Consider the following 11,627-nt stretch of genomic DNA (forward strand, 5'->3'; position numbering starts at 1 on the left):
GTTTCAATCAGCCCCTTTTTCTCTTTCTTTCCAAATTTCAAGCTGCAGTTTAGGAGAAGTTTTTTTTTTCAGATCATGTCTTATCTTCCTGTACATCTTTGGCTACAGAACAGCTCTGTATGTTTCACTTCTGTGTGTTCCTTATTTCACATTCACTGTCTGGGCAGTTTATCACCGCACACAAAGCTGCACACCTCTCAGCTACAACCTCACCGCTTCATCTCCTGTGAGTCTAAAAAGTGAAGATGGGGAAAATTAATGGATGCCTAAAGTGCATTTTTATTTTCTACAATGTGCTGTTTGTGGTAAGTGGAAACCTAAAAAAAATGATAGCTTTGTTTAGTTCTCAAGATTGATGTTCCACAAGATATTATTTATGTTGAAGGAAAAAGGGATCAGAAAACTTTTCATGAGTTCATTAAAAAATAGTGACTGTTCAGAAATGAAAGTCTTTGGATTATGCTCTTGGAAAGACTGGAAAAAGAATTTCAGCTTTTTACAAAAATCTTTCTAGTAAATATAAAAAAAAACACAGAAAAAGGCAGGTTCACATCCGAGAAAAGGAAATCCTAAAACATCTACATAGAATTTCAGTGTATGAATAAAAACATCGTACTGTTCAGTAAATGAATGTGACACAAATTAAGAATAATAACCACATATTTATAAAGCAACATTCAGCTCCAGAATTTTGCTCATGCTCAGTAGACAGATAAAACATGAAGTTGCAGGAAGTCACTTGAAAAAATGGAGCAACGCAGCAGACAACACCAGTGTCATATTTCATTCAACCTGCCGACTACCAAGATGCTTTTATTCTCTTTGATGTTTTTTTTTAACCTTTCTGAGGAAGAAAAGTGCTGCAAGAGGAAATGCAAATGAAACAGGAGGGAAAAAAGAGGGTGTAGTTTAAAGAAGCTGTTTTCATTTTGATTAGCCTGTAATATTATTTTTAATGTCAGGCAACTTGAAATATATATAAATAAATATAAATAACACAGCATGCATGTTTTCAGTGAAAAAGGCATAAGTGCAGTGCTCAGGGATATTTATTTCTTCACTGAAGTCTTTTTACAACATGTTGAGCTATTTTATGTTGTCACTTTTTCAGTTGCAGCTGCAGTTCAGCATCTTGTTTTCTTAAGCTTTTAGTTTCAGAGATATAGATATATAGATATAGATATATATCTATATATCTATATAGATATAGAACTGTGATGCATTTGCACTTGCGTCAGTGTGATGGGAGCAGTCAGGAACCGAAAGCATGTCTAGAGTGAGTTTTGCCTTAAGACCTAAAATAGTGTTACATGTGGTCTAATTTAGAGGTTTGTCTATCTTTCTCGGTTCTCAACTCTAGCAGACGCTCTGCAAAGTCAGGTGGGGTTTCTTTTTTTCCATTTCTAGTTGCAAGACCAAGCTGTGGTTCCAACAACTGCCTTAACAGTCGTTAACTCTGTTTACAGCAGTGCTCCAAAGAACATCCTGCCTCTGTACATAATCAAATGCTTTCTCCTCCAAATTTTAATTTGCAAAGAGATGTTTTACCTTAGATTGGTTTGGTTACTTAATCAGTTAGCACTTGACTTTGGTTGCTGTGGTCTTAGCTCTACATCATCATTCAAGTCAGTCTAAACAGGGTGTGGAGCAGAACTAGGATTTCAACGAAGCTGACCTGCCATTTCACATTCCTGTTGGTCACATTCTCAACCTCAGTGTCTGACTAAAATTAATTAATTTTTTAATTTCTAATTCAAACTTACCAATGACAGTTTCTCCACTTGCTGGTCCTTGTTTAGAACCATGCTTAATCATAGCGCAAAAAACTGAGTGGAATAGCTGAGCATTAACTGTGTTTCTTCTGGCTTGCCTTGAAATGGTATTCTGTCAAACTACTGAACCAATACTGAATGTAGAGTAAGTTAAGGTCTTATACTACTACTACTACTACTACTACTACTACTACTACTACTACTACTACTACTACTAATAATAATAATAATAATAATAATGGTAACAACATAAACACCAGAAAATACATCTCAGAATCAGAGAAACTTTATTAATCCCAGAGGGAAATTGAGTTGTCATAGCAGCAAATATACAACAAACATATATATAAAATAAATATATAAAATGAGTGTAGAAACAGAGTTATGGCAGATAAATATTAAGATAAATAGAAGAATATAGAGATATAGGTACGAATAAATATAAAAGTGCCCAAATATGTCATGGTGTACAAAAGTGACAGGGTGCATTGAAGTGTGATTAATTCTGTTCCACATGTGTGGACCTGACTTAAAGAGTCTGATAGCAGTGGGAAGGAACGACCTCCTGTAATGACCCTCAGACAGCGAGGTTGAAGGAACCTGTTGCTGAAACTGTTCTTCAGATTGTCCAGTGTGTTATGGAGGGGTGGGATTCATTGTCCATGATTGCCAGCAGCCATCATTCTGTCACTGATCACCTCCTCCAGGGTGGCAAGCTTCATGCCAACAACAGATTCAGCCTTCCTGATGGGTTTGTTCAGTCTGTTTGCTCCTTTGCTTTGATACCTGCACCCCAGCACGCCACAGCAAAGAAGATGCTGTTCACAACAACAGACTGATAAAACATATTGAGCAGCCTGCTGCATACATTGAAGGATCTGAACCTTTGTAGAAACTTACCTCTCAGCAGCCCGGGCTGAATCATGTTAAAGGCACTAGAGAAGTTGAAGAACAATGTCCAAATTGTGGTGTCGGGTCTGTCGAGTGAGGAATATGCTCTCTGCAGCAGATGTATCACTGTATCGTCCACATTTGCACATTTCACTGCATCTCATATTTCACATTCCTGCACATTGACTTTATTCAGTTAATAGTTCAATATTTCCACATATAAGTATCTCATATCTTCTTTTGTGAACAATCAAGTTTTTTACTGGAATGCAAGAATACACCCATATGTTCTTCTGACTCCTTTTCAACAGACTTCAGGTCACTAGCGTTACACTGTGCCCCCTACTGACCTTTTTAGGGAACAATAGAATGAATCCTTTGTCAGCCTTATCTGCATTACATCATATTCTCTCTCCAATGTCACACTTCTAAATGCATTTACATTGCAGTAAGTCAATGCAAAGCATTTACAATACATACATTGTGATTGTAATGTTCATATGATGTGTCAATTTTATTGTATTTTTAAAGTTTTGTCCTCTGGACAGTAAAGTCTTCATGTTTTGTTGACACACTTAGGTCTCTATACATTTTGGCATGTATATTTACAACATATACCAATTTTGTTAAACACTAACTACTGTGACTCTGTTTCGTCAGGTGATAGGAAGTGGAATGATTTTCCTGGTAGCACAGCTCACTTTACTCTTCAGTTCCTTTGGGATTCAGGTAAAAATAAACAATACCGTACATGACTGTTGAATCCACTACATGTTTTGTTGGTTCTTCAGTTTTAGCACTTTTAACAAAAAAAGTGAAGTTATTCACAATATCACAAAGAAAAAAAAAATGAAAATAGTAAAATAATTAAAGATTTAAGCATCCACAGTATATTTGTTTTTTATGATATACCCACTCAGTTATTTTAAGATTAAGTTTAGCATTATCTCCATTGAGAACATTTAATTGAAACTGGACCCCAAACCTGAACTACACTTTAACTAAAATTAGATGTTACGTACATTTGTTATTTTGTAGCAATAAAGAAATAGTCTTGCACTTTTAAGGCTGAACTGTGTCTTCAGCTCGAGTCGAAGCACCGACCTTTTTCTTGCCACCATTGGGAACATTGGAAAGTTTGTCAGGAAGAAGCCAGAAATTAAAAGACGGAAAGGCAAACTTTAATGAAAAAGTAACCTCGTCTTTAGGCCTTTGGCCAAAGTCTGAAGAAAAGTGAAACTAAACCCAAAGTTTTCAATGACAAAAACAAAGGGAAGAGCAGGGCTGCAAATGCATACACAAGATCATCGAGGAATTGCACACAGGGTGGTAATGAGCCACATCTGAAACTAGTGACAACAATAACATGGAGGAAGGTAAAACTAATAGTAAGGCACAAGAGACGACTCATAAAATGAAACAGGAAGTAATTAAACAGGGAGCCACTGAACACGCAGATAAAGGTTTAACACAATACAAGAATATATAGAAAATGAGCTAAAACATAAAGTAACAAATAAAAATAGAAACTCTAATCACAAGCAAAACCAGACCATTACAGTAATACGAACTAAAGACTAAGAATCCTAAAGACTAGACACATCTGATAAGTATAAGCCCAGAAATGAAGAAAAACCTCAAAGCTTTCTAAAACTACAAAATTCACAAGACAGGGAATTCTTAATAATAAAAAAGAATTTAAAGTCCAAAATTGCAATACTATAGGTCCAAAACTGTGAACTATGCCATATAAATTGAAGGCTCTCACATGGGCACAAAATGTAATAGTATAGTTTAATAGTAACTATAGTCTGCTTTCAGTTGCTTCCCCACCAAGAATAAAAACAGCTGTCTTGGCCCAGTATTTTTTATTCTTTCTCGAAAGCACCAACTGGAAATATTGTCAGGCAAAAGTTTGAAATCATTCATCATATGTGTGGTAGGTTAGAATAATTCCCTCCTTTCTTGGTATTTCTTTTGAGTTAATGGTCACTGCTAGTCATGCTTTCAGTTTGCCTTCATCAGATGCTTCTGGGTAGCAGCAGAATTATGGCTAAAAAAAGGGTAAAAATAATGAAGTCATTACAATCATTGCATTGTTACCAAAATGTAACTGAGTGCAGTAATGCTCTGAAACCATGCTCAGAAGACAAAAGCAGCTAATTTTCAGTTGTGAGCACTGAGCCAGGTTTAGTATCAGTCATTCTCCAAAATTATGTAATTTATAACACTCGTCTAGAAATGTTTGTAGTGTTTATTTAGAAGCAGACAGTTTTCAGGCAGAGGTCCCGATAGTTCTCAAAGTAAGAGAAAAACGCAGTGAAGCTGGTAGATTGTTGGACCTGTTAATGGTTTACTATCTGAATCTGGGGGGCAAGTTGCAGGTTGGTCCTGGTGTGGCCTCGTTCAGATTTTGAAATGCTTGAGTCATGATCTATATTATTAGATATTTGTGACGAGACTCAGATTCATTAATTCTATTTGGTTTACCTCAACAAATGAATAAACTTCCAGATTAATCTGGTGTTGGCGTTGTTTCCAGCTCTCATCATTTGGTATGCCAAGCATTGGCTGGTTTTGGCTGTTTGCGTTTGGTGTCCTCGGTGTCTCCTTCCTGGGAATCTTTGCTGCCTGCTGTGAGAAAGACATTGCCATCAAAATAGTAAGAACAAGAGCCCAAACAAGATAAAGAGCTGATACCTGTTTATTATTTGTTTTTAATTTCACAATAATCACAATGAGATCAAAGTGATGATTCTGTCTGTTTTTAAAATATTGCTTCATGTACAGTTTGCAGGCCTCGTGGGGACTGGAATGATCATCATGATAATCTGTGGCATCACTGTAGTTGTCAGAAGAAACCAGGTCATCTGTCCTTCTCCCTGCCTATCCAGTGATCTGTCTTCTTTTCTCCTCCTGTTTTTTTATTATATTATCTATATAGAAATAGTCTGAATCTCATTTATTTTCTGATGACCTTGTTTTTTGTCCGCTTTTGACATCAACTATCTTGACGTTCTGTCTTCATTATAGTTTTTCTTTTATTTATTCAGTACCTTAGTGACAATTAGAAAAAAAAATAGCCGTATTTCTTGGGAGAAATCAATCAACTCCAGAAAGTCAAGACTTAGTTTGATGCACACCATTTGGTTTCTTTTCTTCTATTTTCTATAGTATGTTTAATGTTTTAGTCATTGTTTCTCTGCCTACTTAAGATTTGTGCCCTTCTCTGTCTGTCATGAAATAATATATTCTCTCATTTCTGTACCATGATACTAAAGATGTTCTTTTTATTTGTAGTTAAAGGCTGCCTTCCTAAGTACCTCCAGTGAACTAGTGCAGCCCTACATGGAAGTACCAGGCATTAGACACATGCTTGACGCGTTACAGAAACATGTAATGTACCTCTATGAGAGGTTTTTTTTTTTTTTTTTTTTTTTTTTAAATATGAGAGGATTATTTCCACAACACATTTGGATTTTGGTAGAAGCATACAATAGGGGAAATACTTATTTGATTCCCTGCTTAATTTGCTCGCTTACAAAGAAATGAATAGTATATATTTTTTGGTAGTTTAATTTAAATGGATTAAGACAGAATATCAAACCAAAAAATAAAACACATTCAATCTCATGCTGTGTTCTGTTGAGGCTGAGCGGCCAGAGCGAGAGAGTGGACCCTAACGTGCAGACTCAGACGGAGGCAGTTAGCGTGGCTTTGATGTGAAAACTTTATTACACGAGACATAATACTAGTGATGCAGATTGCAAACAGAAAGCTATGATTTGAATCAGGTGATTGCAACTATGACAGGTAAACAGGTAATGGGTCGTGGTTCCAGGCTGGTGAAAACAGAGTCACTGAAACAGAGGGAAAGAGGTGAAAGGAAGATGATTCCAGGAATATTAGATCACAGGAGAAAACAGTTAATTCACAAGAATATATAACTTCACAAGAACCTAACTTGGTGACCTGGCACCAACAAGGGTTAGCAGATAATCTGGCAATGATTCATTGAGAACGCAGGACTTAAATACAGCTTCGGGAATTAGCAACAGGTGTGTAGAGGGATTGCTGAGGCAGCCACTCACCTGGACCATGACAGTGTTCCAGTCAAATCTGACCAATTTACAAGTTTTAGCTTTGAAAAATGTAATTACTTTGATTAGACCAACCTAAGATTCCAAGATTTTGTACACAAAGAGAATTTAAACAGGCAAAATAAATGATTTTAGTTTGCATACAATTTCGTGTGTATTATTCAACATTTTTACAGTCAGTGGTTTTCTCAGTCAAAAATGACCAGTCATTAGAAATGAATGGGGGAGACATCAGTTAGTCACTATGTGAGGAGGAGGATAAATTCTGAGTATGACTCAAACAACTCCACAGTCAAGCACAGAGGTGGAAACATTATGCTGTAGGGCCAATCTTCTGCTAATGGTACAGGATGACTTCTCTGTGTCAAGGGACAAATATACGGGGCCATGTCCCATAACATCTTTGATGAGAACCTGAGCCACAACAAAAATGGATTGCAGATGGGTCTTCCAAACTGACAACAACCCCAAACATACGGCTAAAGTAGCAAAGACTGCCAAAAGAAGAATATATTCACTCTTTCTCCATTAAAATTAAACTACCATAAAAAACTACTATACTATATAAGACGTAATCAAAAAGTTCTATAAAAGGCAAAAATCATACTCATTTTAAATTCCACCTTGAACTACACTTCAAGGTTGTCTCCTTGAGCACCTCTGGACTGATTAATGCCTGCTGCTCTTTCTGATCACTCTGAGGAAGTTCTGCTCTAACAAGATGCACTTAGGTATCAGCAACTTTGCGATGAATGCCTGTACATTGTGAGCAGGTTCATCATGGCACATGCCACGGCTCTTTAGGGTAAATGTTTGCCCTCAGTTTTCTCACAGTGCTTAAAAAGAACTTGTTGCTGACCGTCTGACCACAGGGAAAAAATACACAATACACACAACTGCATTAACACAGAAGTAACAACAAGCATGCTCATGATCACTGATCATTTTTGTTTGTACTCAAGGAACTTTTTGATTGCACCTTATACAGAAAACCTTTTATTAATAATTTTCTGGACTTAATTAGTTTACATATTGCAAACTGCACAATATTGTAAAATTATATTGAAACTTTTCATTTGTCTAATGTGTTTTTGACATATGTTAACAGTTCGAATGCTGTGGAATAGGGAGTGTTGAGGACTGGGGCAACAAAATCCCAAATTCCTGTGAATGCACATCAGATGCAACTAATTGCAAACACAGACCTCAGGTTAGTTTTATGAAATAAAACGAGAATGTTGGACTTGAAAAAAAAAGAAAAGGAAACTAATAAACCTTATTTGATGGGAAAACTCATCCTCGTAACATGTTAATCATTGTTTTGATGACTGGATAATGATTAAATGTAGTCAGTCATGTTACTTTAAAGATTTTGACAGACTAATGAATCATCTCTTCAGAAGCATCTGTTGAGTTGACTCTGGTGTTATGAATGTAAATGTAAACACTCTCTTTTTCACCATCAAGTCTTTGCTGTGTAAAATCAGTGTCAAATTGTCACTTTTAAAAATCAAAGTCCAAGAATTTTGTGGCCATACATTCATCAAGTATGAATTTGCACTTGTTTAATGGTTTTTAAAAAATCTGTTCTTTGCAATTATTTCTATCATATACTCTATGGTAAACTATATTTCCTAAAATGCATCAGAAAATTAATGATGTACTGGTTTTATTTGTGTCCACATTGTGTTTCTGTTTTCTTGCAGGGAAAAGGAGGTCCAGAGAAAATCTATGCAAAGGTATTTAGTCAATCACGCTACCAGTAAATCCAAACATGATACAATCTGTAGGTCAGTTATGTTTACAGGTAATTACTATTGTCGATTCTGCAGGCTTGTGGGGAGCGTGTTTTTGGGTTCTTGGACTACATCTTCAGGATGATTATAAACTTCTTCTTTGCATTTGTTGTTACAGCAGTAAGTTACACTATTGTTTTTCCTTTATTTTCTTTGGTTTTCACTGTGTGTCACCGTGACTGTGTTGTTCTTTAAGATCTTGTCAAAATCACCATGGCCACCTTTAACATATAACTTTAAAAATCAAAATCAATGTCTCTATAGCATCTTTAAAATCTCAATGAACAGGAAATAAGACCCACATTTGTTTACAGTTTGATTCCAAGGAGCAGACTGTTGTTTTGTTTTTGTTTGCCTGTTGTGTTTTATTTTTAAAGTCGACTTTAAAAAAGCAATTTGATAGGCACAAAATGATATTTTTGCACCAACAACAAAATGCCCAAAGAGCTATTAGTTGAAACTGGCAAATTTCATATTTAATTTCTTACAAAATTGGAGAGAAATGGATAAGTTCCAGACAAAAGAAGAAGTGGAAGACTTATAACAGGTGAAAAGTGAAAAGTATCTGAAAAATACGTCTCGAAGAAATAGTTAAAAAACATCATACAAAGACCTATCACAGGACCTGTGAGATGCTTCTGGCCCTTGTGATCCATCTACTGTTCACTGAGGCCTCTTCAGAAAGTTGGCTGTCAAGCAGTCAGTCTTTTAGAAGAGAAGCAAGAAGAAAAAACTGCCAGACTTTATAAGAACTGGACTGAAAATCAGTGGCAACAGGTCTGATGGAGTGCTGAGTCCAAATTTATGGTTTGTAATATGCTATTGTCCGTATGTACAGAGGAGATCAGGAGAGAGGTACAACAGTGAGCGTATACAGCCATCTGTAAAACACGGTGGAGGCTCTGTCAAGGTTTGGGGCTACATTTCAGCCAGTGGTGATGGAGATCTTGTCTAATTTTATGGAATCGTGAACACACAAAAGTACCATCGGATTTTGACCCACCAAAATATACAAACTGAAATGCTTCTTACTGGCAACAACCAAATTTTGCAGCATGTGAGTTACCTCCAACACCCTGCCAGTGTGGTAAAAGCATATCTGGATAGAAAAACACACGAGTAACACACAGCTATCAGTCATAGACTGGCCTCTCCAGAGGCCAGATACCCACAATACTGAAGCAGAGTGGGATTACCTCTACAGAGAATGCAAAACAAGGCAGAAACATGTGTAAGAATAAAGGTAGAATCATACTGGCTATGCTGTTTTGTTTGTTTATTTGGGCATGTGTAATACTTTGGGAGGCCACTCCCACTGTCAGGTGCTGAGACGTGAATCTTGCCCTAGTGTATTAACTGTTGAACTTCACCTTTTTTAATTCTATAGCCTTCCTGTTTTGTGAACTAACCCCCGTTCATCTACCTGTCTTTATAGCTGCTGGCCCTGCTCATGACCATCTGCATGATCCGTCAGGTCAAATGTAACAATGCTGATGAATCCATTGCCATGGAAGACAAATGAAAGGAACTACCACACATGCAGGTCCTCTTACCTTTAACCATTTCACTAGGTTTGAGCATAAAAAGAGGACTCGGTGGTCGGGATGTGACCTCTTTTTATTCACTTGAAAAAAAAACGTTATTTGTGCCTTGAGCGAAAGAGAAGCAGGAGACAAATGTTGAGGTTGAGGTTGTGGTGTGATGCAGGATTACAACACGTAGAGTTTTTCTCCCAGCTGTACAAAGCATAGCTTAAAAAGCAAAATGTTTTTTTGTGTGTGTTATTTGATACTATGCAGTATTCTGGTCCTCTTATATGGGGCATATTATAGAAAAGAAGCAGCTTTGTTAGTCTTAGCAGTGTGGAGTAGTTGAAAATAAATGAAAACTACTAAAGTTCATTCAAGAACCACTCAGTTGGCTGGTTTTAAGAACTTCAAATACTGATCATAACGTAATCTGTTTAATATAAAATGCTTATTGGCCCAAAATGATGAATAAGAATAAGAGTAACAAAATATCATGGTGATTCTAAAAAAAAAAGCCTAACTAAGAGACTGGGTAGAGAATGGAGTAAATTGTGATTGGCTGGTTTAAAAGGGATTATGCCTAAACCAATGTTCTTCTTCAGAAGGGGCTAAAGGCAAATCTAACTGAGGTAAAATAGCAAAAAAGGAAGATGTGAAACAAAATAACCTTAGTAACCTTACTTAAAAGTGAGTGAAAGATTGATGATAGGGAGTGGCTATATATCAGTGGATCTTATGCAAACACAGTGATTGGACATCTAAGGTTAGGAGATGGAGACGAGTGGACACATGACAGAGCATAAATCGGAAAACCTGTAGATGTTCTGGTTTTGTTCCTGGCAGTTCTTCAGGATGAACAGTCCAGAAGATCAGATCTCAGAAGTCCATCATTGGAAATTCCAGCAGAGAGACGTTAAGAGGGATCAAACCACCACTCAAATTAACACAAAGCAATGGGAGAAGATACATCTTCAGGCATGGATTTGCCCGTTCAATTCAATTCAATTCAATTCAATTCAATTTTATTTATATAGCGCCAAATCACAACAAAAGTCGCCTCAAGGCGCTTTATATTGTACAGTAGATAGCACAATAATAAATACAGAGAAAAACCCAACAATCATATGACCCCCTATGAGCAAGCACTTTGGCGACAGTGGGAAGGAAAAACTCCCTTTTAACAGGAAGAAACCTCCGGCAGAACCAGGCTCAGGGAGGGGCGGCCATCTGCTGCGACCGGTTGGGGTGAAAGAAGGAAAACAGGATGAAAGACATGCTGTGGAAGAGAGACAGAGATTAATAACAGATATGATTCGATGCAGAGAGGTCTATTAGCACATAGTGAGTGAGAAAGGTGACTGGAAGGGAAAAACTCAATGCATCATGGGAATCCCCGGCAGCCTACGTCTATTGCAGCATAACTAAGGGAGGATTCAGGGTCACCTGGTCCAGCCCTAACTATATGCTTTAGCAAAAAGGAAAGTTTTAAGCCTAATCTTGAAAGTAGAGATAGTGTCTGTCTCCCGAATCCAAACTGGA

At 37.0% G+C, this 11,627-nt stretch overlaps 1 protein-coding gene across 2 annotated transcripts; it reads left to right on the forward strand.

Annotated features, from left to right (window-relative positions):
* Nucleotides 1-202: 202 nt before the first annotated feature.
* Nucleotides 203-11,033, forward strand: LOC106096845 (CD63 antigen-like). 2 transcript variants are annotated; one of them, XM_019346389.2, is made up of 10 exons: nucleotides 203-305; nucleotides 3,324-3,392; nucleotides 5,206-5,325; nucleotides 5,454-5,528; nucleotides 5,964-6,059; nucleotides 7,872-7,973; nucleotides 8,470-8,502; nucleotides 8,596-8,679; nucleotides 9,995-10,102; nucleotides 10,932-11,033. In XM_019346389.2, the coding sequence occupies exons 1-9, from the start codon at nucleotides 246-248 to the stop codon at nucleotides 10,079-10,081; spliced, it is 726 nt and encodes a 241-aa protein (XP_019201934.1). In that variant the 5' UTR covers nucleotides 203-245; the 3' UTR covers nucleotides 10,082-10,102; nucleotides 10,932-11,033. The 2 variants fall into 2 exon arrangements, with proteins under 2 accessions (XP_019201934.1, XP_013121191.2); XM_013265737.3 differs by lacking the exon at nucleotides 10,932-11,033 and having other exon boundaries at nucleotides 9,995-10,902.
* Nucleotides 11,034-11,627: the final 594 nt, after the last annotated feature.

The sequence above is a fragment of the Oreochromis niloticus genome, linkage group LG17 (genome assembly GCF_001858045.2).
Source record: "Oreochromis niloticus isolate F11D_XX linkage group LG17, O_niloticus_UMD_NMBU, whole genome shotgun sequence".
NCBI lineage: Eukaryota > Metazoa > Chordata > Actinopteri > Cichliformes > Cichlidae > Oreochromis > Oreochromis niloticus.

Excerpts from the sequence above, each read along its gene's own strand:
- LOC106096845 (XM_019346389.2), top strand. The coding sequence starts at position 246 with ATGGGGAAAATTAATGGATGCCTAAAGTGCATTTTTATTTTCTACAAT. Across the intron at positions 3,393-5,205 it reads TCAGTTCCTTTGGGATTCAG|CTCTCATCATTTGGTATGCC; the intron begins GTAAAAATAAAC and ends CGTTGTTTCCAG. Across the intron at positions 5,529-5,963 it reads TAGTTGTCAGAAGAAACCAG|TTAAAGGCTGCCTTCCTAAG; the intron begins GTCATCTGTCCT and ends TTTTATTTGTAG.